The sequence below is a fragment of the Exophiala bonariae genome (genome assembly GCF_035927105.1).
Source record: "Exophiala bonariae strain CCFEE 5792 chromosome Unknown scaffold_38, whole genome shotgun sequence".
NCBI lineage: Eukaryota > Fungi > Ascomycota > Eurotiomycetes > Chaetothyriales > Herpotrichiellaceae > Exophiala > Exophiala bonariae.
In genome coordinates this window covers 249,194-273,113 of record NW_027042513.1, presented here as the reverse complement: position 1 = coordinate 273,113, position 23,920 = coordinate 249,194, and the positions used below count along the sequence as shown (strand labels likewise).

Genomic DNA, 23,920 nt, shown 5'->3' with positions numbered 1-23,920 from the left:
GACTCGACCCCCTCCGAAGATTCCATCCACATCCACGCACAACACGTCTTACCAGCCCCGCTGTTCCAACCAGCCATTAAGAATGAACAGAAAAAGGCCTTGTGGCGGGAATTATGCAAGAAGAGCAGCGGCTACGAGCGCTACCACTCCAAAGCTCGAGCCTATCAACTTATTTGCGTTGCCAGTGTACATGGAACCAGTTGGAGCCGCAGGTGCAGGTGGTGATAATGGGACGTTAGTCCCAGGGTTGTTCGGTGCTGGTAATGTCCCGTTTGATACTGGAGCCACGGGGTGTGCCGGAACCGCAGTAGGCTTCATGCAGCCACAGGCCTCATCATAAGTTGCAGTGACTGTGGGTTGTGGTACAATGGAAATCGAGGTCTTTGAGCAGCCACAACCATTATCCCAATAAGTGGACGTTGCATAAATAAGAGTTGCGTTGGCTGTGGGATGCAATGTCTCCCAGCTTGGTGAAGTGGTCCAAGTGGTGGATGGCGATGGTGGGATTGGAATTCCGACGACAAACGACGGGGAAACCGACAATTGATTGCTTTGGACCAAGCCTAGATGATATCGTCCTGCAACGGGAACGGAGACCGTCCATTCAAAGTATCCCGGAGTGGCAGAATGGTTTGCTGCTTTAATGTTAGCAATGGATATACTTGAACACATCTTATCCAACCTACCGAAAACAGTCCACTGCCAGGTGTCATTACCCACGAACAACGAAACAGGGTGACCGTCACCCTCTGTCCACGCAATTGGCCATATCTGGCCGTTCACGACATCGCCCCAGGTGGTGTTCTCGAACGCAGCAGTCTGTGCCGAAACACCATAGGCCAACACGCCAATGGCGAGGAATGACAAAGGCAGCATGATTGTGGATGTTGCTAACAGCGAGTGTGGTTGGTTTTGTAAATCAATGACCTCGAATTGGTGCTATAATACTTTCGAAAGGGGGAGGGAATGATGGGAGGAGTCAAACAAAAACGGACACAGAGTTCAAAGGAGTGACTTGTGGTGCGGGAAAAAGAAAGAAAGGAAACGAGAGATCAACGTCCTCGACACCGGCGTGCCGCGCCGTAAATGAAGGAGGTCGTATCCATCACTGAGTTGTTTGTTGTTGACTGCACCGCTGCTTTCTATGCAGGTGGGTGCTCGCACTCGCATTCCAGCGCAACAGGCCCCACAGGCTTCACATTCTTGAAGGCTGAGAGGCATGAAAGGGAAGAGAAAGTCTTGCTGAGCTTACATACCGAGCGCGCCTGGATTCCCTCAAGCCCTTGCCCAAAGCTTGGAATGGCTGGCTAGATTGCTTTGAAAATTTTTCATATACACAGATTGTCCACGCGGGATACTGGACAATTCATTATAGGGTCACGTGTTGACACAAGACAGCCTCCTTGTCACGTTTCCACTGTGACCTGTTGAAGTAGCAGGGAAAATCACAGACCGTCTGGGTTCTTGGATTGAATTATACGAGAGAGTGGCCGCGGTCCGACGTTCGATTGCTGATAAAGGTTCCTAAGATGTATTGCTCACTTAGCCGAGATGTGTATGTGGATTTCATCAATTCAGCAAAAGAGGTTTTTGGTTGTCACGAGCAAGGCAGGAAAAGTGAAAGAGGTTCAAGTTTGTTTGGATATTGCCCTTCGAATCGAGTACGGGCATCCAATAGTATATACATATGTCGTTTGTTTTATTCACAAATCCGCTGTGAAAACGCGTAGACGGGACTTTGATATGCTGAGGCTTTGAACCCGCCCATCGGCTTATTCAATCGCCGGAGTATCTCGTGATGCTTTCTCGTCAAGGTCTTAGGTGGCAGGGATCATCTGCGTCTTTGACCAGGGCTGTCTGGCTGGCTGTTTGAGACATTTGCTAGCCAAACTTGTGCACTGCAATCAAGTCGACCACGAGAATCCGACAAGCTTATCTTCCTCCCATAGTCGTCTAGGATGACCTTCTAACCAGACCTACGGCACCTGCCGTCGGCTGTACATCCGTACATGTAATCAAGATGGTTCGACACCCGCAACTTCTGCCGAAGAAGAACTGAGCAATCAGTTCACCACCACGCCATGACAGTGGACATCGTCTAGAGCATGGCGGCGAGACCCAAGATAGCAGCGCCGAAAGCTCCAGCTGCGGGTAGCACAACGCGATCACCGACGTTGCCGGTGTTCGTGGCCGGCGTGGCAGTGGCAGTGGCGGAGGAAGCTGTGCCGGTGAGACCAGTCGCAGCGGTGCTGATACCACTGGCGATGCTTCCAGCAGCAGACGTGGCAGCGTCGACTCCCGAGCTGATTTCTGAGAGGACTGATGAATATGCAGAGGCGTCGGTCAATGCGGAGGTGGCGCTGTTGATGAGTTCAGTAACACTCGAGAGCACCGATGCCAACTCGGTGTTGGTGCCGACGAACTCGGAGGCTTCCGAGAGGAGCGAGTTGAGGTCTTGTGCGTAGACGGCTGTGCTGGTCAGGGACAATGCCGTGAGGAGGTATGAAAAACGCATGTTTGCTGGGGAAGTTTAAGTGGAGAGTTCTTTTTATAAGGACTGTGGTTTCGAGAAGAAAACTGAAAGGAATGTTGGGGTTGCACGAACTTGAAAAGGAATGGACTGCTGGTGTGAAAGATTCTGGGGAAAGAGAACGTAGACGTGACGATGAAAGGGATTGAGATCGTAAATTTGTGTTCGGCGGTGTTACTTAACATCTCCCAGGATCTCGAGTGTGAAGTCTGACTTGGTCCACTGACCTCCACAGGAGAGAGCGCCTTGACTTACGAGTACGACGTAGTCGGTACGTTCAGGAGATTCACTTTGTATCCGTTGTTGTTGAGAGTCGATTGGGCACATCCAATCCACATGTAATTCATTATACGATGCTCCTGGGGATTCTACTGGGGAAGGTTCAACGACTAAGCAAGCAAGGCTGGCAATAAGACTTTTCTGTGGAGCAGTTTCATGGTCGGGTTGAGAATGCAAGGGCTACGAAGTGGAGCATTCAGGGGCTGAAACTCGCTGATCTTCTTGGTGTTGGCCCCTTTTCTGTATCACACCTGCTAAGTTGCTAAGTTGGCTCGGTTCAAGCAGATCTTGTAGCCCGAACACGAAAGGCCGACACGCATCGATGCGGATCCTGATTGTAAGTACTTCATTCAAGCATTCACGCTTAGAAGCATGCTCAATTCGTCAGAGGCTAAATCCCCGGAAGTCTGGGCATTGGTTGTATTCGTACCTCGTTCACGAGGCTGAAGCAAAATTGTACCAGTCCTCGAAGTAGTAGAAGCTCACCCTCCCAAACCTCTTTCACTGCACATTGGAGTCTGTACAAGTGGTCCTTCCGACTTGAAATGAAGACGACTACGACTGTTGGGCTCGGACCTTTCGCACCTGCCTGTCTCATAGGTATTTTCTACCGTCAGCCGCACGAGACAGCATTACAAACTCGTACTGGTTTTCACAAAAGCTTAGCCGCCAGCGAGGTTCTTCTGGTTTCGCCATGTAATGGTACCTGGGTGCCCGCAACCAACCCCGGGCACTTCCACTTCCTCCATGCCGGTGCTTGAGAATCGAGATACGATGCTCAAGCTGGGACGTGGTGGGTGGCCTGATCTGGTACAAAACTCTGCTGCATCCACCCAATACTCCGTCGTAACTTGCATCGAGTGACAATATCTCTAAATCAAAGCCAACAGTAGCTTGTATGATAATTCATCCCAACGACCATCAGCCATGGCGACGACACTCTCCCCGTACTCAACCTTTCGCCCCCTCCACATCCCACCACTCCTAGCAGCAAGTGCAATGGGCATAGGGGCACTCATGCCTCTCTGGAATCCACGAGCCGCCATCCGTGCCTTTGGGTTTCCCGAACGGATTGCCATTTCCGAGCCAGCACAGGCGTGCTTCACCGTCTACGGCGCCCGCAGCACGTGTCTCGGCGCTGCTATCTGGATTTTCTACCTGCAGGGCAAAATGCAGGCTGTCGACACCATTCTAGCACTTCAAATCTACACTACGGCTGTGGATGCCTATATCTGCTGGCGTGAAGGTGTGCCGCAAAAGGCAGTCATGAGAGTATTCGCTGGCGTGTTGGTTGGAGGATGGGGGATTTCGGGCTTGACTTCCAGATTCTCTTGAGTGTTCGTGGGAGTCGGAAGTTCAGAAAATGAGAAAGACCCTATCTAGCCTGTGGGCATCTCTCCGGGCACTTGCTATCGGAGATATCGCATCACCAAATACTCCCTTAGCTCTCAACCTCATCAATACCATTTCGTCGACTTTTGGATGCCTCTGTGTGTATATTCATATGCATATTGCGCTTGGACTGAAATCCAGAGAAGACCAGCCGCGAGCCCCTCGGCTACGTCTGCACGTCATATACCGTCACATGTACAGATGCCTGGCCCTCAAGCTGCAATGTTAAAATGAAATGTAATCTAGCGTCAATTTCCATCTACTCTACACGGGAGGCATGCATACGGAGGCTATCTATGCGGTTGGCAGGAAATGCTTCGAGAGAGTGAAACCGATTGATACCTAGCAACCCAGGGGCAAAGCGTGGTTACTTGTATCTCGATTCCGTCAACTATACCGGGTTAATAATTTCTATCATCTCAGCCCTCGTCCTTTCCTTGGCCTCAATTTCATGTGGAATTTCTGGGGTGTGGCTTTCTTGGCCTTGGGCGCCCTCGGGTTTTTTCCTACTCCCCGTGCTATTGGGTCTATCTCCTGAGGAGCCATCGATCTTAACATGCCTCCTCTTGATGGCCTGGGAGGTGCATCCCCAGCTTGATGATTGCCATTAGCTGTCGTCATGGTTGGAGGATCAGCAATCCGCCTCAGTCTTTTCCGGAGAGGTCGCGGTGGCTCACCCGTCGGCTTTGTTACGCTCTGCTCCAATCCACCATCCACAGGCTCTATGTTAGCATTAAGTTCAGCACCAGGAGGAGTAGAACCTTGATTCTGGGCTCCTGATGCCCTGTTACTCCTCAATGTATGATTGAGCTTGATTATTGGCCATTGCGAACCACGATCAGCGGACTTTAGTACGTTTGGAGCCGTATCAGCTTCGGAAGTCTCATCAGAGCTTATATCTGACTCGTCGGGGGCGAGCCGGGCAGCCTGTCGTGTGTAACGACGCTGGGCTCTATGTTCGTTTCGGAGGCGCTTCATTCGTTCCGCTTGCTCTCTCTCCCGCTCTCGAATCACACGAGCACGTTCAAAATCTCGTCTCAGGTGGGCCCTAAACTCTACCACGATGTTGGGCCAGTTCGCCTCCCATGTACTATCACGCCGATCCTTGCTGAAGTCGGTGAATTCTTTGATGGCATGGAATCCTAGACGAGGCCCAAATCCGTAGTTTCCGCGGAGATCGAGCCTCATCAAAAGTCCAATGAGATCTGCCTTCGTCTGATATTGGCCGACGGTCTCTCTTGGCACTTTGCGCTCCACTATGAGTTCTCGACGAAGTTCGTCAATATACATTTTGTTGTACTCTTCTTTGCTGGGCAAGCGTCTGGGTTGAAATCTGGTAGGAGATTCGCCAAAGTCGCGATCCTCAAAACCATGGTGATCTACTTGCGGGAGCTCGTCGTGAGAAAAGGAAGGATCACGATTCGTACCACGAGGACGTCTGCGCATTGGGCTACTCCCTTGGCCAGACTGATGATCGTCGCTGTCATCGTCTGCTTGGCTCAAGTCACTGTCCGATGGTGGAGGTTGGCCCGGCTTCATTCCAGGGGCATCCTGCTCATCGAAATCATTGTGTATCACTAGGTCGAGCCAAAGGGATCGAAGTTCGTTCACTGTTCGAATAAAACGTCCTAGCTCATGCCTCCAGCTGAGTATCGCGAACCATACCATGTCGGCTTGTTTATTCGACAACATTCTCTTCAGCCTGTCAAGTGATGCTTTAAGATCAATGGCGGCTCTCTGACAAAGCTGCTCTGTAGATCTCCGAGCTGTGTCAGATCGTCTCTGGACATATTCAGAAATCTCATCCATTGGCATTGTCTCGTGAGTGGACGAGCGCTGAACAAACAAATTCCGGAGGGTTGTCGTTAGAATGTTGATTTCGTTGATGACATTTCCGATACCCGCTCTCCATTCCCTTTCATCCACCCTAGGTGCACCGAATCCGCTGGGCCCGAGCAGGAATGCTATCCCAGAGTACCTTCTACCATCGCGCCCCTTCCGGTAAAACTTGGCAAACAAGTCTCCAAACTCGTCCGCGTCTAATGTGTCTAAAACCAGGCGAGCATCGTCTTTGTGTCTTGTTCTCTCAGGGCGGCGCTGGAAATCTGGTAAATGACGATGCGGAGTTAGACAATGATGGAACTCACCCGGAAAATACGGGCATCGATGACAGCGTGATGGGTCTGAAAATTCCTGTCCATCTTCGTATGCCTTCACCATGAAATCCGGGTTGTCGGCTATGCACACACAGATGTGGTGGATTTGGTTTTTTCCATCGAGCTCTGGGCATATATAACACGGTGCATCGATACGTCTGTTTCTTAAATGGATCCCTATAGCTCTCTTAACATCATTTGGGTACTGCTCGAAGAAAGATGAAATTTCGCCCTCTGAGATCGAATCCCCAGGTATGATCCAGTCTTTAAATGCCTCCGAGAAGACTTGGAAGAGGTGATAGCGTTCCCTAAGAGCCAAGGCTTCATCGAGATGTATGGTTTCTCGGAAAAACTCGAGTGCATCTTCGAACTTAAGGTCCACGTTCTCCTTGAGTTTCACTCTCTCCCGAAATTCTTCAACTTGGCTAGTAAAGAACGGGATTGCCTCATCCGCCTGCCCGTTGTTCTCCTCCAGCAAAGCCAAGACAGTGTTTAGGAAAGGATTATGGTTCAAGACATGTTCAGAACGTTCATACTCCGGAATTGTCAAGGCCACAACCGTCTCAGCCTGTGTAAATCGATATTGGGCATTCTCGATATTCCAATTAGCTAGATTCAGCCACAATAAGAGATCATCATCCGAGTATGGTGGTGGAGTCGAAGAATTGAATTTATCTCTGATTATGGCTCTGAATTGCTCCAAGACTTCCCGTCGAGGGCTGTAAGTAGGTGGAATTCTCGAGGGTCGACTATCAGAGGGGCTTGCAGAACCAGCGCCCCCTCTCAAACGTACTCCCTCTTCCACTGGAGAGGCCTTGCCATGTGCCTTACCTACCCGAATTCGATCTGCGTGGAGTTTGGTGACATCACGACCGCCCTTCCTGGGTTGAGAGCCTCGTAGTTTTCTCCAGAGGCGACTCTGCACGTTCCTTACGGTAATGACTTCCATCGGCGTCACAAAGTCAAACCATTGAAGCGGAGACAGATTTGAGGGGCCTCTTACGTGGCGGGGCGGTATGTTGATCAAATCCTCCATCCTCAGCCCATCCGAAAACGTCCCCGATGATGCCAATTCACGGGAAATAAGCGCGCTCTGGGCGAGTTCGTGTGCTCTGGTCTCTGGGAATGGACAATACACATAGTCAAAAGCACTTCTAACATTTATACCCTTCGGATGGACAACACTGCTGGTTGGAGTCCTGGGGAAGTCGTCAATCATATGAATATCGTCCTCCGGAGGAGGGAAGGTCGGTGAATTTGGCCCTGCGACAGAGGCTTTCGTTGGCGATACCAAGTCCAAAAGCTCAATTGACCAATCGAGGTCAGCTCTACCTGGTGTCCATCTTCTGATTGTGGCTGGACCTCTGGTGATGAAGTTAAGACGTACGACGGCACGATGCAGCTTCTGCAACAGATTCTTGTTTGCGTGTCCCGTCTGGATGAATTGGTGAAGAGAGGTGACGACGTGAGCATGCAATTCGGTCTCCTTGTAGCAGCGGAGATGATCATACTTATCATCAGGATCGTTGCGACATTTGGTAATGAACCGGCAGTATTGAGCAACCATATCTTCGGCGCTTCTTGGATTTGCAGCGTCGGAGGTCTTAAGCAAACGATTGAAGGTCGCAGAAACTTCAGGTTTGTCGAAGAAAGCATTGTCAATCAAACACTCATTCCCACTCTGATCGAACGCCACTCTCCCCTTGATCTTATACAGCATCTTGAGAGTCCGCCATACCAGAAGCCAGAGTTGGTGCAATTCTGATTGATACATCGTTGTTTGCCATTGATGGTGAAGTAGGTTGCAAAAATTCTTTGCTCTAATAGAAAACTTGGACCCAATGACACCGTGATCTTCGTGACTAAAAAGCGTTGTCGGTAATTCTGATAGTGGATGGCAGGACATGGCTTGGACATGGCTCATAATCTGGCTGAAAATGGCTTCTGGCAGTTCTATGGGTGATGTACGGGTAGGCTCCATGAGCAGAAACAGCCCTTCTGCCAATGCATCTTCGGCGGCAATTCTCCAAATACGAGCGAATACTGTCCATTTTTCAACACATGCGGAAAGAGATTCCTGCACATGATCCGACGAGAGTATCCTGCCATTAACAGAATGTAGTGCTTTCATGGTATCAACGGCAACGGTGAAACTCTTGAACCAAATCGCAGCATCCATACGATAGAGGGCTGGATCTAGGCGTACCCACTCAGAAAGGTAGACCATAATGCCTTGCAAAATCTCCAATGCCAAATCCTCATCCATGTTGTCATCTATCGGAGACAGCTCTCCTAACAACGGAACAGGGAGGATTGTGTTTATGGACGATTCGGTTGTTTTTAGAGGTGTCACTGGCTGAAATGGTTTCTCCTCAACCCATGGATCCCAAGGGCGGAGATGATGAAAATCCGCGTTCACAGGAGTTTCTCCGGTACCAGTATCAGGCAAAATTCGAAAATACTGCTGGAGGACTGATACAACAGCATCTTGCCATGTATCATACAAGTCCACTGTTTTTGCGAGTGGCCTAATCAAATAGATGAAATCGTCAAGCACATTCACATAGTCCGCAAATTCCTGACGTGTTAAGCCTTCTGGCAACCGGATTTGTGAAAGGTGGGAAAGAGTTTGCTTGAGATTATCTTTCTCGACAACCGTGACGGCGTTGAGGAGTGCAATTAGCTTGCGAGTTTTTGCCACAAGAGGTCTAGAAGTATGATTGCTCTTGAGTAATCCATGAAGGGAGGGCAGAGTCGAAGCGATGTCTGAAACAATCGCGAGTCTCTCACAGACAGGAAAAGTGGTGATGGTCTCAATCGCTTTTATTTGCTGATTGATTTGTGTGACGCTTGAGAAGTTCGGATCTGCAATAGCTGGACGTTGCAGGTCTCTCAATCCTAGAGTGTCTAATGGATCTTCGACGGATAATATCGAGGTTGGCCTCCGACCTCGATGACGATCAGGATAGGCTCGGCCATTAAAGTGGTCTGTGATGGCAGCGGTAGATCTCTGGGAGGGGGAACACATCGTTGCAAAGAGACGCGCATAAAGGAAGGCAGTAGATGATGATGGTCTTGGTCTTCTTGATGCTAGTTCCATGGGAAGAATGGGCAATATCAGAGCACGAGAGGGGGCAGCAATGAGCTCAATATCATGGAAAGGGATAGGGAAAAAGTCACTGACCTGTTTGCCCGTGTCCAGAACAATGCCCTCATACGGTACGTTTGCAGGAAACCTGCTTCAAAGAAATGGACTGCATTTCATAAGGACGGATAAAAGTTCAATGTTGGAGAGCTGCATTCGTACAACGACATACCACACTCTCGTGCATTGACCAACAATGAGTGTGCACGGCGTTTCCGCCGTTGTTGAGTTGACTTCATGTTGAAGAAACGGATCAACATTGCATCCCTAGGAAGTGGGTAGAGACATAAGCACAAAGAACCGTGCCTGCAAAGCATCCGTATAGGTAGGTAGCGGCTTTCAATGTGTCTCAAACGAGAATTGCCATGGCTCGTACTGAATATTCTTGCCAAGAGAATGTCGTTGAAAGGGTTGAAGGACGGTTACTCAATCAGATGATCAAGTCAATGGGCAGGTAGTTCAAAGCTGGCTGGTTGCTCTGGATTGTTCAGGGTTCAAGTGAGATATGGTTACGCGTGAACAACAAGGTACGCTGGTGTAACTTCTGAGGACGTGTAGTTGGTTTACGAAAGCTTCAGGTGAGCCCCGGCCAGTTGTAACATGGTGGGCCGAACGCTCCCTACCCCACAAGCTACTAGTGAGAAAGCCAAGTGCAAACCTCGCTGGGTCATTCAAACCCTGGGCCCTGGTCCTCTTCTCCAGCTGTGTTCCCAGCTCCAGTTGGTTGGTATCTTGTTCCTAGGCCTGCAGAATAGCCTGGGAGTCCGAGGAAACCCATTGTAACCAACCAGGTTCGGGCTCTTCGGGCACCAATACGGGGCTAATGCACCTAGACCATGCTTGCCTTTACGGGTGATTGATCCCTCGACTCCCCAAGCCTGGAGGCTGCTTGAGTCTGACCAACCTGCGAGTTGTACGAACTTGCATCTAACCAGCCTGGGGAAGCTCGCTCGGTGATAATTGATACTTGTCCTTGCTCCAACAAACAATAACATCCAACTCGAAATGTGTGGAACTTTCCTCTTCTTCTGTAGACCTTTGCCATGTTTCCCTTATTCCACCTCCTCGTCTCTGTGTCTGTGTTTCACTAGTCTCGTCCTGATAACCACAATTTGTTCCCCAGCCTGCCCACAGCGGGCCCATCATCACTTGATCGTCAGCTAACTGACCAACGCCCCTTGTTACTCTCCAATCAGCTGTGCTATCAGGCGACGCCCATACCACCATGACGTGACCTCTACGACTCCTTTGTTCTCAGACTACCAACAACCACCCGAAACCCAACTCTATTCTACTATACCATCGAAAAGGCCCAAGTTCGACTTCACCTTCATCCTCTAAAAGAGTCCTTGGCTTGGACAATCAAAAACAACTTCAAAGCTGGTAAAGATGGCTGACCCAAGCGGCCCTCCATCTCCCCCCAACCGTCGTCGTCCTTCAATTGTCGACATGTTCAACCCACGATCCCTTTCTACTACCGCTACTATGTCCTCCTCTCCCCCCTCTACAGCTGTGCCTGCCAACCCATCTGCCACCCAACATCGACGAGGCACTTCCATCACCTCTTTGGGGCTGACTACAAATCCTTCCAACCAGACCTCGCCATTTGGTGCGTTTGCGCGTCAACGGCGAGCGAGCATTGCTACATCCTCTGCTTCTGGCTCCCCGGACTGGAGAAACAGCTTTGGAGATGAGCCTGCGGTGATCGAAGAAGACGACCAGACGCGGGCAACCATACAACCCCCAGCGTCCCCTTCATTTGCACGCCGAGTGAGCTTTGGGGCACAGGCATTACGAGATGTCAAAGGAGGAGGGAGTCCTGCAGCTTCTGGCGGTGGTAGGCGCCCCTCTTCTCTCTTTACCTTGGATGAGAATTCTGCAAATGCCACTCCATCACGTCAAGTTGCGTCGGGGACGGCCAAGACTATAGGTAAGAGTCGAGGCCTGTCCTTGAGATTCTCTGCTTTCTTGATTCTTGACACATGCACGGAAGCTTCTCATCCACTTCACGTTTCCCGAATATCGAACTGACAATATCTAGGAGAAGGTTTTAACTGGTCCGAGGCCATCCGTGACAGGAGCAGACGGTCTCCCTCATTTTCATCGGGCAACCCATTCGCCTCCAACTCTGCCCGCCCCCGGTCCGCCAGCATTTCCGACCCGGCACCACCCAAGGAGATCTCAAAGCCCACTGAACCCATTGCCAAGTTGAAGAAACCTGACCACCTGGGCGAGAGAATGCTGAGAGGTGATTTTATGATGGATTGAGGCAGAAGACGGAACGACCACCGTTTCACACAATTTGGGTGTATCCTCTTCATACCATGTATAAGTGCCTATATCGAACGCTTTCGGGACCGAAATTGTCAAATGTGTGATTGAACTATCGGCGGAACCATTGCTATCAGGTTGTGTTCGTTATGTCAGGGTGTATGCTGTGTCAATTTGGGACTGGGCTCTTCAATGGATGCTTTGCCTCACAATCGTTTAGGTTGATCTGGGCGTGATCGAAGGGGGTAGGGACTATGGTCTGGCGGGGGATCGCTACGTATGCTTTTACGTTACAGCAAACTCAAAAATTTGAGAAATCAGAACGAGATGAACGATGAAATGAGTAATGCAATTCCTAACACAATTCTTAATTCCAAGCATGTGAAGACTCAATCTGTGCCTAGGCAAAACTCACTTGTTGGCAGATTGATTCTGGCGGGGTAGAGTAGAAGCTGCTCCTGCACAATCACATGTTCCGGTTCCATAAGTCAGCACTACGAGCATTGAGAGTTCACATTCAACGCAACCAGGTTATTCTTTCAGTAGTGGATTACCATCGAAAGGAAGCAAAGCTTGCTTGCTTGGAATGTTCTCTTATGTCGCTACCAGCCTCAGAGATGTGGAATGCGGGGGCGTTCTTGACAAGTCACGGTAATCTCGTCATTCTTGCCCATCTAAGTACCTAGGTATTTAGGTAGGCACCATGTCTTCAAGTACTTCTTTTTTTAGGTAAGCATCTGCAGCATGCACGTGGGGGGCACTCAACCACCCTACGGTTCCAACCTATCTCACTTCTTCAGCTTCCAAACTTGACTGTTGGTGTCCATGGCCTGCAAATTCCACATTGGTGAGAGTACCATGATTATAATTGAGATTGCGTACATTGCAAATTCAACCTCATCTTCGCTCTCCGGAATCATAGGATAGCTGGGCAAGCAACAGATAGGATTGAAACGTTCGCCCTTGTTCCAGAAGACAACCAGGTGGCGAAGATCACTGGCACGGGCAATCGCTGCACTTGGCCACTAGAATCCATAAGTGAGAAGCCACTACAACGCCATGACCATTGATGAAGTACTTAGTACTAAGTTAGTACTAAATAACTATTTGTCTTCATCTGCTCCATATCACGCTAGCTGGGAGAATTCGTCTTCCGTCTTCAACATCGAACCCGCCGTCAAGGTAGCACCCTCCAGTTAAGTACCTAGTATACTCACGGGGAAGTCTGAGAACAGAGGATTATGTCCTATAGACGGAACACGAAGTCAAGCAATGGCCACGCTACTTATTATAAAGTTCTCTAATCTCTAGTACCTCATCACATTCGAGCCCCAAATACTCGCTTAGTACCAAGTACTCAGTCATACTCGAGTTGAGTACTTAGTAGTACGAAGTATGAAAGTACCGCTGGTGATGGCTACTCTGTTCGACGATGCTCGGCCCAGTGCAGGGACATCAAAACTTAGCAGAGTCGGGGTTCGTTCCACTAACGTCAACATCTATCCTACATACTTACTAGTAGTATTATAGAGTTCTATTATCGTCTTGGAGGGCATCGAGAGAGCCTTTAAGCACCATTCACGGCAGCCCAGTACTTAGTATATCATGCAGACTGGGCTCACGAAGTAAGTACTTGATCTACGTATTAGTCAGGTTCTTGCCCCCACTCACACTGATATGCAAATTGGTAGCCTCACTGAACTCCGACGGACAATCCCGTTGAAAGACGCACAGGCTCGGATGTAGTGAAACGTGGCATTGCAATGTCAAGATATAGCTTAGTACATACTAAGGCATACTAAATACTAGTAGTACTCGTAGGTTATGGATACTTAGTATCTATAATTAAATACTAACTTGCTATTAAGAGTAGCTTCGTTATAAGAAGGAATTGTGTATTACGAATAGACTAGCATAGAGACTACTGTTACGAAGGTCAATAAAATGGTCATGACCTGCAGGCACCAGAGGACTAGAGGAAGCAACTGTACCGACGGGGCGGTGTGGGGCTGGATTACGTGACACGGGACCTCCAGGAAAGGAAATAATGGTCACCATGTTTCTATGTTCCCATGAAGCAAGGAAACATGGAGACATGGACAACTTAAGGAGCACTATATATACACGGTCATTACACTAGATAGGACTATTCGTAGTCAACTTCGTTAACAATTCTATACCTACATTTAGGATATCATCTGAAGATCCACATTGCCCTTCACGTCCTTCGAGTAGCACGTTCTAGTGTCTACTCTATCAAGGAACCACCTTGGTCAGACACTGCCCGCAGTTTAGATCATAACACAAGGCTGAAGTACTATGTATTCCTTCTCCTTGATGGTTTTTAAGGGGGGCGAGTTGCAGATGCCTGGTACGCTGCTGAGATGGTTGTACTGCTCAGGGAGTTTTGGCTCACATTCCGGGGTGGCTAGTAGTTCGTACTAGTATCTTGAGTTAGTCTGAAGTGCTCTCTGCTAAGTATAAGTACTTACACTAGCACAACACTGATTTCGGAAGACTCAATGTCCAGCATAGCATAAAGTCCAGACCTGGCCCCTTTTCCCTAGCCCAAAGTACTAAGTACTAAGTACTTAGTATGTTTGTCGAGGTCTACCAAGGTCATAGTGAATAGGTATCTGTATATACTACTCTGGCGTTTACTAAGTAAGTAGTTAGTCTCTGTTAAGTTGCTTAAGTAGTAAATCGTTAATTTTAGTATTGCTAGTGCTTTAAACTTCGTATTCTAGCATATCGCAGCCGTTGTCTCATACGCGAATGCAAAAAGACCTCCTCTATATCTTGTTGAATGATGCTTCCAGTTAAGTAGAATACTAGATTTACATACTACTAAGTACTCAGTAGTTTCCAGTTTCCAGTAGATCAGTAGACCACGTATCACCGCCGACACGGTCTCGAGCCTCGACGATCAGGCACGAGTATGCTGCTGTTTGGATATCGTAGGCTGCTTTGAGACCACTTAGACCTGCGCCAACTACAACGACATCAATTTCTTGAATCGGGCATCGTTCAACTGCAGCATACGCCTCGATCTCAAAGATAAAACCCGGGCTGTCTAAGGTGGGGACCGGGACGGGTGTAGTAGCTGGTCTGTGCCCATTCAAGAACTTGTTAAGGGGTGCCCTGTATAGACGATTATCTGGATCGTGGTCGACCACATGCCATACGAGTTTGAAGATAAAGATACTTAGTATCATGCACTCTTGCTTCTGCAGCCGCCAGTGCTTTGTGTAAGTTCATAAATGCCTGCTCTATCTGGGCCGCCGGATCTTTAATCAGGTTGCCGTTCAGGTCTTTTCCAACTTGACCAGAAGTTGCCACGAAGCGTGACGGGCACGTGTTTGAGGTGAGTCGCGAGAAAATGGGACCCGAGTCCCAGACATGGTGGGGGTCGATCGACAGGACGCTTGCGCTTGCTCCGGAATAGGACGAAAGAGTTTGGTATGATCTCTGTTGTCAAATCTGTTTGAGGGGCCGCAATTTGCGACAAGAGACGTATCGCAGAAGCCGTTTCTCAATCACTTTTACACACATACACACACACACAGAGAGAGAGAGAGAGAGAGAGAGAGAGAGAGAGAGAGAGAGAGAGTAACATGATCCTATTATTATTACTGTCGGAAGCTCTATATATCATCCCACATGTTATTCTTCCAGAGCTTTTTCTGTTGCCCTGGAGGTGGGGCTACAGATGTCAGGCAGGGTCAAGGAACCCAATGTCATCTTGATTTAGCAAAAACCTCGGGGCCGGAGCTACCAAAGACTCGCCCGCCCTGTCTTTAATTGCACAAAACAGCGAGACATTCGCTCAATATTAGCACTGCAAGTAGTAGTACCGAGCTTCTTCCTTGGTCCGACTGTCAAAGCTAAATCGTGGGTGAAAATGGTTGGCTGGATGTGGTGCTTTACAGAGCCATGCGGAGATGTTGGAAGACCGCCTACTGGCGATCTCGGCCGAGGTTGTGCGTGCGGGATCGAGCTTTACTCGCCTAATATCTCGGCTCCGAAAGACGTCCTCCGGAGGAAGGTCCAAATCCGTAAAAAAAGTGATACGTCCAATGTGAGTAACAATGTGTTCGACACGTATTGGCGCACGCATCTGCTGTCCCCTGCCGTGGGGTCTCTGGAAGGCCTCCTGAGTTTGGCAAGTCGAGTGAAAAGACCTTTGTCGGAGCCGAAGCAACAACTCAGAGTAAAAGCAGATTCTTGCCAGATGATCCACATTAGCTTGTTCTTTCGCCAAAGTGTTCCCAAAGGCTTCTAAACCACTCAGAGGCGGTAAATGTGGCATGACAACTCGTAAAGGAACTGCGTCAAACTGAGCCGATGACTGATATTGAGTTACTCGAGGCCTTTATAATGAATTGGAGGCACAAATAGATGTTCTACCATAAGAGAGAGGTTGATTATTGCTTGACTGAATCGACATTGACCACTGAAAACGGCCTAGAGTCGCCAATACCTCTTTCCGATTGGACAGAACAGAACCTTGGTGAAAGACATTTCATAATTATGGGATCTCTGTCCCCAGAACTACTCGAGGAGCAGCATCGCGTGGCTTCAGATAGCGCAAATACGACAAAAACAGCAGAGCTATGGCCCGAAAAGAATGCGAGAGGATACAAGCTATTAGAGCAGCCGTATGGGACAATGAGACCCATGCGTGTCATATTCATCGGCGCTGGTGCATCAGGAATCTGCTTTTCCAAATTTGCGGAGGACTCGCTAACCAACACAACTGTTCAAATCTACGAGAAGAATGCCGATATTGGTGGCACATGGTTAGAGAACCGGTAATATTCCCCAATAATTCATACAGAGTGCACAATCGATTGACCGCTTATTCTCCAGTTACCCTGGCTGTGCTTGCGACATCCCATCCATGAGCTATCAATTCACCTGGGCCCGCAACCCCACGTGGTCGAAATACTATTCCAGTTCAACCGAGATCTGGCAGTACCTGAACGACATTGTGGATAAATACGGGTTAAGGTCGTATATGAAGTTTAACCATACCGTGGTCAGCGCCACCTGGAATAACGACGATGCTCTGTGGTACATTCGCATCCAAGACTCAGAAGGCGTTGAAACTCTAGACACGTGCGACGTGCTTATCAACGGGAGTGGCCACCTAAAGCAAGTCAAGCTTTCCTGAAATCCCCATTCTTGGCCCGTAATACTAACTGAAGGCTTGATGTTGCAGTAACTGGCAGTGGCCGGATATCAAGGGGCTTCATTCTTTCAAAGGAAGACTGCAGCACAGTGCTCATTATGACGAAAGCCTTGATTTAACTGACAAACGTGTTGCTGTTATTGGGATGGGAAGTAGCGGAATACAAATCACTTCAGACCTTGGGCCAAAAGTCAAGAAACTCTACACCTGGATACGCTCACCCACATGGGTGACTGCTGGGTTCGCCCAAAAGTATGCCGGACCTACCGGAGGAAATTTCGAATGTGTGTGCGGTCCAAGTCTTGATAGAACCTTGAATGCCTGACAACGGGTGCACAGATTCGCCGAAACAGAAGAAAATGCTCGAAGAAAATCCCGAGTTAAGTCTCAAATACTCCAAGATGGTAGAGGCAGAACTCAACAAGAGATTCCATTTCATGATCAAAGGCACGCCAGAAGCTGCCCAAGTCAGGCAGGTAAGAAAGCCTCTAACCCTCGGTTGTGGAGACCTTACTCATCCTTGGTGAAGTACGCGGTCGAAGAAATGACACGGCGGCTATCTGGAAGAGAAGACTTGATTGAGGCTATGATTCCGAAGACTTTTGGGGTGGGTTGTCGGCGACCCACGGTGAGTCAGCACGTCGAGCTAGCCTTGATCCTATTTCAACGAACTGACCCGCGCAACAGCCTGGGGAGGGGTTTCTTGAAGCGTTGACAAAGGAGCACGTTACCGTCTTCACACAGCAGTCATTAGAGGTTGACGAGACCGGATTTGTGGACAGCCATGGAGTGCATCACGATGTCGATGCAATCATCTGTGCTACCGGGTATCAGCCAGCCTTGGTCCAAATCTGAGTTGCTGCTAATGTGTGGCAGTTTCAACACAACGTGGATCCCTAGATTTCCCATCGTGGCCAATGGCCACAACGTTCAGGATTTGTGGGCCCAAAAGATCACATCCTACCTTTCCATCGGTGTTCCGCATAGTAAGTCTCACACTATTCTCGAAATACTCCCTACGATGCTGGTAAGCTTACATATTGCTACAACACAGTGCCTAATTACTTCACCATTAGCGGGCCATACGGGCCTCATGGCCTCGGCTCGTTCCTTTCTGTACTGGAAGTCATCGTCGAGAATTTTATCAAGGTCATCAAGAAAATGCAACGAGAGAACATTAAGTCGTTGACGCCGAAGTCACACCTCGCGGAAGCACTAACAGAGCACGCTGAACTGTTTCTGGCCAGGACCGCATGGTCCAGCGGCTGTACGAGTTGGTTTAAACAGGGCCGGGCCGACGGACAGCTTTGCATGTTTCCGGCATCACGTCTTATTTTCATGGAGATCATGAAGGAGCCACGGTTTGAAGACTACGATATTGAGTATAGGAGTATGAATCCATGGGCCTTCTTTGGAAACGGCTTTAGCACTCGCCAATTTGATGGACGCGATCTGTCCTATTACCTCGGCATGCTGCAGGAGGGAGATGTGGAGCGGAACTTGGAGGGCGATCTACAAGAATTTATCGCCGCGGCGGATGCTTAGGAAGCAAATTTACATGATAAGTGGCGGAGGTGTTCGATCCCACCACCAGATCCTGGTACAAATTTTATAATGCCACTATTCCTGGTCGCGGATCCATTTATACTATCAACCACGAAATCAGATTTCCATCACTGGTTAGTGACTCCGTAGCTTTTTCAGGCATCTTTGCTAGATACGACGAATGGTCATTTCAACGAGCGAAGTCATTGATCCTCTGTTTGGGAGCTCGCCAGGTGTTCTCGATACTAAAAGTCGTCAAAAGCGATCCCAGACCCATGAATTGCCGATAATTCCTAATAGCTCTATAGAACTAATGTCATAAGCTAAATCTTGAGCTTCTTTGTTTAGCTCGAGTGGTGAGCCGTGACATTCGCATCATGAGCCGTGACATCGAAGGCAATTAAGAAGCCTGCCGAAGAGTGTATTTCCTCGCATGAACTAGTGGCTAGTTACTGAATTCGGACCTATAGGATGATGGGCAAATTAGAGGGTGTCTTTCCCATTCCTAGAGTGTGCGCTGTTAGATAAGTTTCGGAGCCGAGATCCCGCCCGCCAGTATCTTCTGTGCCGGACCAGCGTACTGCCCGGGAGGAGGCTAGATTCTGATACACCATAAACAAGTCGGACGAAGCAGTGCCCATGATTAATGAGATGTGTTGTTCTATTGGTACCAGAAACAAAAGCCGCAGGCTCGAAACGTATCACAAAATTTCTTCTCATAGAATGCTTATCTCATTTGTATCGATAATCTCGCCACCATACGCTGTGGAAGATTAGCATATCAATAACAAGCCGTGCCTGATTAACACCACTTGTATCCTTCCCAAGCATGACTTCTACCACCGTCAAACTAGACGCAGCCAGTCTCTTCAGCGTCCATGGCCTCAACGTCGTCATTACTGGTGGTGGAAGTGGTCTAGGTGCCATGATGGCTCGCGCCCTCGCCCTCAATGGCGCGGCCAACGTGTTCATCCTAGGTCGGCGTCTTGCATCACTCCAGTCAGTCGCCTCTTCCGTGCCGACAAAGAACATCCACCCAATCGTGTGCGATGTGACCTCGAAGGACAGCTTGCTGTCAAGCGTGGAGCAAGTAAAATCCGTCACTCTGGTCCTCGATGTGCTGATCTGCAACGCGGGTGTTATGGCCCCAGAAACTCCGGTCACCGATGAGACCGGCAAGTACCTATCTCTCGAGAAGTTTGCCGAAAATCTATGGGTTCCAAGCTTTGACTCTGTGAACTACACGTTCGCAGTGAATGTGACAGCAACCCACTTCACAATCGCCGCCTTCCTGCCCCTACTACAAGCCCGCAACCGGACGCGCCCTCACCCACCGACCGAGGAAAATTTCACTGCTCGCCCACAGATCATTGCTACCGCCTCCACAGGTGGCTACAGTCGCAAGTTCCTCAACGACATGATTTACTCACCCGCCAAGGCGGGAGTGATACACATGATGAAAATGCTGTCCACGGTTCTAGTCGAGTACGACATTCGTGCCAATGTCTTAGTACCGGGGTACTACTATAGCGAGATGACGCACAACATGTACACGGGGGAAGGCAGGGTGAACCAGCACAATGTTGAAGGCACATGGGAGAAGAGTCGAGTGCCGGCGACAAGGACGGGTGATGAGCAAGACATGGCAGGCGCTATCCTCTGGTTATGCAGCCGCGCAGGAGCATACATCAACGGCATGTCGTTGATCACCGATGGTGGAAGATTGAGTGTCTTGCCAAGTACCTACTAATCAATCGCTCACCAGACCTGGAGGACAAGAAGCGAACATATTACGGATGGAGTGCGAAGCCATTGAGTCCCACTTTATCGATATAGATCGTTTCGGAGGAGTAATTTGGCATTGAAATGCCAGGAACGAGGTCGGCTTGAGTCTGGGTCCATGAGATAGGATCAGAACATACAATTCGAGCAACCCATATTTGTCTAAGTAGACGAGTGATAAGCTTAACTTCGCTTCTGCTATACTCCTGTTCCCAGAGTATCAGAATCGGACTTGCTCTTCCTGGACTCACCATCTAGCTCTGTGAGAACACATTTCGAATATAACCTAGCTAGTATCTAATTATCCCCTGAGTGGTAAGACAGGCGATTGTGGTTCCGACCACCAATCTCCAGTCATGCTCCCGTAATTGATTCTGAGTTTATCATAAACCCCGCTTAGTACACACATGAATTCCCCGCTCAGTACATATTCATGGGTTGCTGAGAAAGACACCCTAGTTAGCTAAAGGCTCCGTCAGAGCCACCACGATAAGTAGCGATTGATTGCCGTCTCGGCTCAAGTGATCAGCTAGACACGGAGCCGAAGTTACTCTGCCTGCTATCTCGGCTGAGCCTTCTCCGCATTACGGGGAGATAGGTTTTATCATCTGCGGAGGGCTGCTCTGGATAGTACTTTGGGTACGGGGTACAAAAGCTTGACGGACCCCACTGTGCGTTTTCACAGTCAAGGACTCGACTCATTTATCGCCTAGCGCATACAGTGTAACTTAAACACATCTATCGACAGATACAATCATGGCTAAGGCAGCAAGCTCACCCGTCACCAACAGAGACCATGGGAACAGTGAACAGAAACTTCCAGCTCTACGCCTGAACAAGTAAACCAGTAACTTCGTACATGGCAAGCTGAGTCACTAACGGTCACGATCCTTTAGCCCTGCTGTTCAGATCATCTTAATCACCATTTGTTTGTTCTGCAATCCTGGACTATATGCTTCAATCACGGCAAGTCCTTTCCCTGAAAACGAAGGTGACATATCAATAACAGGCATTCGTGTCTAGGGATTAGGAGCTGGTGGGGGCAAGCCAAGTTCTATAACTATGGCTAACATCAGTAATGCCGTACTCTATGCAGTCTTCGTTTTCAGCTCCTTCTTAGCATCGTCCCTCATCAACGTGCTGGGGCCCCGGTTCACCGTCTGTATAGGAGTCACTGGATATCCGCTTTACACCGGTAAGTCTGACCTAATTTATAGCTGCTCTGGAGCTCTGACAAGTAATGCCAGGGGCGATGTGGTATTACGACGTCACAGGCCGCATCTGGTATCCTATCTTTGCAGGAGCTTACCTCGGTGTGAGCGCTGGATGCCTTTGGACAACTGCTTGTATGTGGTAGCCTCTCTTCTCCGAGTCTACAGGGGTGGAGATTGACCTTTATAGCTTACATGGCCAACACATATCCGGAGGAAAAAGACAAGGGGATGTGGAGAGCAATTCAGTGGACGGGAAACCTGCTCGGCGCAACAGTTGGTGGTTGCATCGCACTTGGGTAAGTGCCCTTACTCATGCTATTACAGACATTAGACATTGGACTAACAAGACTCCTACATTCAGCATCAATTGGAATGGTAATACACTGCCACAATCCCTTTCTAACTTGGCAGGTGAATTAACAAAATATATATAGCAAAGTCGACGGGAGTCCCACATTCCCTGTACATCATCTTTGTTATCCTAGCATGCTGTTCACTCCTCTTCGGTACCATGATACTCCCTCCGGCAAAACTCATTCGATCTGATGGGACACATATCGCCGAATTCAAACCAATCTCCATGAAAGCCTCCATCATAGAGACGGCCAAGACGTTCACCGATCCGATAATGATTATCATGCTGCCTGTGGCCTTTATTCCAGAGATGTTTATGCCTTTACAATCATCCATGAACGCATACGCGTACAATCTGCGAACGCGCTCGCTGAATAATCTTCTGAATAACGTCACTCAGATCCCGACAGTGATCGGTTGTGGGCTGTTGCTGGACAACAAGAAGCTTCGACGCAAAACAAGAGCCTTTATTGCCATCACGATTATCATGATCTGGGTCACTGGAAGTTACGTTGCCCAAACCATCTGGCTATCTAGCTGGAAGTTCAACCGTCATATTCCAGGTCCCTCCATCGATATCACCGATGCAGCCTATCCAGGAGCTGTCATTATCTACCTCTTCTATGGAGGCCAGTATGGCATGTTTCAGAACACAGTGGTTTGGATCATTGGATCTCTGACTAACGATCCCCGTCGGATTTCTCACTTGTCGGGTATATTCGTGGGCCGTAAGTTCAATTCCTTCCACCGTCGTCATCCTACCAAGTTTAGTAAGGGTCAATTTGCTACCAAATTCTCATTATGACAGTCCTCAGCGCTGGCACAGCCATATCATTTGGTTGTGATGCTACGGCCCAGCCATATGAGAACGAAAATGCGGCTTTTTTCGCACTCACAATGCTCTGCTGGCCCAGCCTCTACTACGTGGTCTGGAAATACATGAAAGACACCAACTACTTCCTTGAAGAGAACGTTATTGTCCCAATCCACGCCAGAAAGCAGTTGCAGGTCCACATGGAAGAGACTGGTCAGACCCTTGAGATCGAAAACGACCATCCAGACCGAAAAATGTGATAATGGTCAAACAGCAAGCGGATCAGCCAGTATAACTATGGGAAGCGAGGGATAAGTTTGTTTTCCAAGCCACAACTCGGCCACATAATGGGTTCTGGAGACCGTTTCTCTTCGCGTGCTTGTATCCCCAATCGGCAGAGGTTGTTCAGGCATATACTCAATCGCCGTTGGCAATAGTTTAGGTCAAGATTTATTCGAGTGTCTGGAGTTGTACTCCATAATACTTCGAGTAGATTGGATTGCGAACTCGGTGATCTTGATGTGAGCAGTTCAAACCTATTGCCCACTGCCTCTTGAGCTTAAGCGTAAAGTAAGTTATTTGCAATGCCACCATATGTGTTCAATTCATAAACAAGATAGACCTCATCAGCTTGAGTGATTAGAGCGTTAAGGCGTTTCGTGGCCGACCACATTATCAACAACAAGCGGAAAAATTGCTCGTGGAAGCACTCACCTGTCAGCAATAGGCGGGCCCACAAGCTGCGAGTCTGACAAAACGTTTAATTTGATCAGAGAAGATAGTGTGTCCACCGATTTGTCTCAGAGAGATGTCGGACGCTTGCGGAGGCGGTTGTCAATTTTTTCCAAGTTGCACGCCGGAACCATTTCGTTAGTGTTTGTCCCAACACCGTATAACACATAGCCAGAGGACCCATTTCCGGTGCAAAGTAGTTATGTACTCGAGCAGGGGCACAGGTTCATCGCCAGAGTTTCCAAGCGTGTTCAAGTCCCTTCCAACACCAGTAACGCCGATGATGTCCAGAGTGCCTTTGGGGCCCGGTATTCCACTCGATTACTGCTGTAGCTTTCAGTTTTTCGCAGGCGTCTATAGCCATCGTTCTCGTCATTTTCGTGACCATTCACCAGAAGAGCGGATAGAGCATCTTGATCGGTCTGAAAGCAAAACTTGGAAGGCTAAGTTTTGTCTGTATCTTGTGAGGGCTCCCTTCCGCAACCACGAGACCCTCACCTATCAGTAGCTTCAGA

At 48.9% G+C, this 23,920-nt stretch overlaps 8 protein-coding genes across 8 annotated transcripts; 5 read left to right on the top strand and 3 right to left on the bottom strand.

Annotated features, from left to right (window-relative positions):
- Positions 1 to 111: 111 nt before the first annotated feature.
- On the bottom strand, positions 112 to 876 carry LTR84_009431 (uncharacterized protein; the record flags this gene model as incomplete). The annotated part of the gene is made up of 2 exons (XM_064852971.1): positions 112 to 635; positions 687 to 876. The coding sequence occupies 2 exons, from the start codon at positions 874 to 876 to the stop codon at positions 112 to 114; spliced, it is 714 nt and encodes a 237-aa protein (XP_064700957.1).
- Positions 877 to 2,098: 1,222 nt separating this feature from the next.
- LTR84_009430 (uncharacterized protein) lies at positions 2,099 to 2,515 on the bottom strand (the record flags this gene model as incomplete). Its single annotated transcript, XM_064852970.1, has 1 exon — positions 2,099 to 2,515. One exon carries the CDS (start codon positions 2,513 to 2,515, stop codon positions 2,099 to 2,101), a length of 417 nt encoding a protein of 138 aa, XP_064700956.1.
- A 1,221-nt stretch (positions 2,516 to 3,736) lies between these two features.
- Positions 3,737 to 4,144, top strand: LTR84_009429 (uncharacterized protein; the record flags this gene model as incomplete). Its single annotated transcript, XM_064852969.1, has 1 exon — positions 3,737 to 4,144. The coding sequence occupies one exon, from the start codon at positions 3,737 to 3,739 to the stop codon at positions 4,142 to 4,144; it is 408 nt and encodes a 135-aa protein (XP_064700955.1).
- A 471-nt stretch (positions 4,145 to 4,615) lies between these two features.
- LTR84_009428 (uncharacterized protein) lies at positions 4,616 to 9,457 on the bottom strand (the record flags this gene model as incomplete). Its single annotated transcript, XM_064852968.1, has 1 exon — positions 4,616 to 9,457. The coding sequence occupies one exon, from the start codon at positions 9,455 to 9,457 to the stop codon at positions 4,616 to 4,618; it is 4,842 nt and encodes a 1,613-aa protein (XP_064700954.1).
- A 1,434-nt stretch (positions 9,458 to 10,891) lies between these two features.
- On the top strand, positions 10,892 to 11,770 carry LTR84_009427 (uncharacterized protein; the record flags this gene model as incomplete). The annotated part of the gene is made up of 2 exons (XM_064852967.1): positions 10,892 to 11,432; positions 11,544 to 11,770. The coding sequence occupies 2 exons, from the start codon at positions 10,892 to 10,894 to the stop codon at positions 11,768 to 11,770; spliced, it is 768 nt and encodes a 255-aa protein (XP_064700953.1).
- Positions 11,771 to 16,303: 4,533 nt separating this feature from the next.
- LTR84_009426 (uncharacterized protein) lies at positions 16,304 to 18,509 on the top strand (the record flags this gene model as incomplete). The annotated part of the gene is made up of 8 exons (XM_064852966.1): positions 16,304 to 16,584; positions 16,643 to 16,927; positions 16,995 to 17,248; positions 17,304 to 17,440; positions 17,494 to 17,592; positions 17,652 to 17,791; positions 17,841 to 17,950; positions 18,019 to 18,509. The coding sequence occupies 8 exons, from the start codon at positions 16,304 to 16,306 to the stop codon at positions 18,507 to 18,509; spliced, it is 1,797 nt and encodes a 598-aa protein (XP_064700952.1).
- An 829-nt stretch (positions 18,510 to 19,338) lies between these two features.
- On the top strand, positions 19,339 to 20,259 carry LTR84_009425 (uncharacterized protein; the record flags this gene model as incomplete). Its single annotated transcript, XM_064852965.1, has 1 exon — positions 19,339 to 20,259. One exon carries the CDS (start codon positions 19,339 to 19,341, stop codon positions 20,257 to 20,259), a length of 921 nt encoding a protein of 306 aa, XP_064700951.1.
- Positions 20,260 to 21,047: 788 nt separating this feature from the next.
- Positions 21,048 to 22,933, top strand: LTR84_009424 (uncharacterized protein; the record flags this gene model as incomplete). The annotated part of the gene is made up of 8 exons (XM_064852964.1): positions 21,048 to 21,130; positions 21,188 to 21,282; positions 21,388 to 21,486; positions 21,539 to 21,637; positions 21,693 to 21,801; positions 21,867 to 21,880; positions 21,940 to 22,587; positions 22,668 to 22,933. 8 exons carry the CDS (start codon positions 21,048 to 21,050, stop codon positions 22,931 to 22,933), a joined length of 1,413 nt encoding a protein of 470 aa, XP_064700950.1.
- Between the last annotated feature and the right edge of the window lie 987 nt (positions 22,934 to 23,920).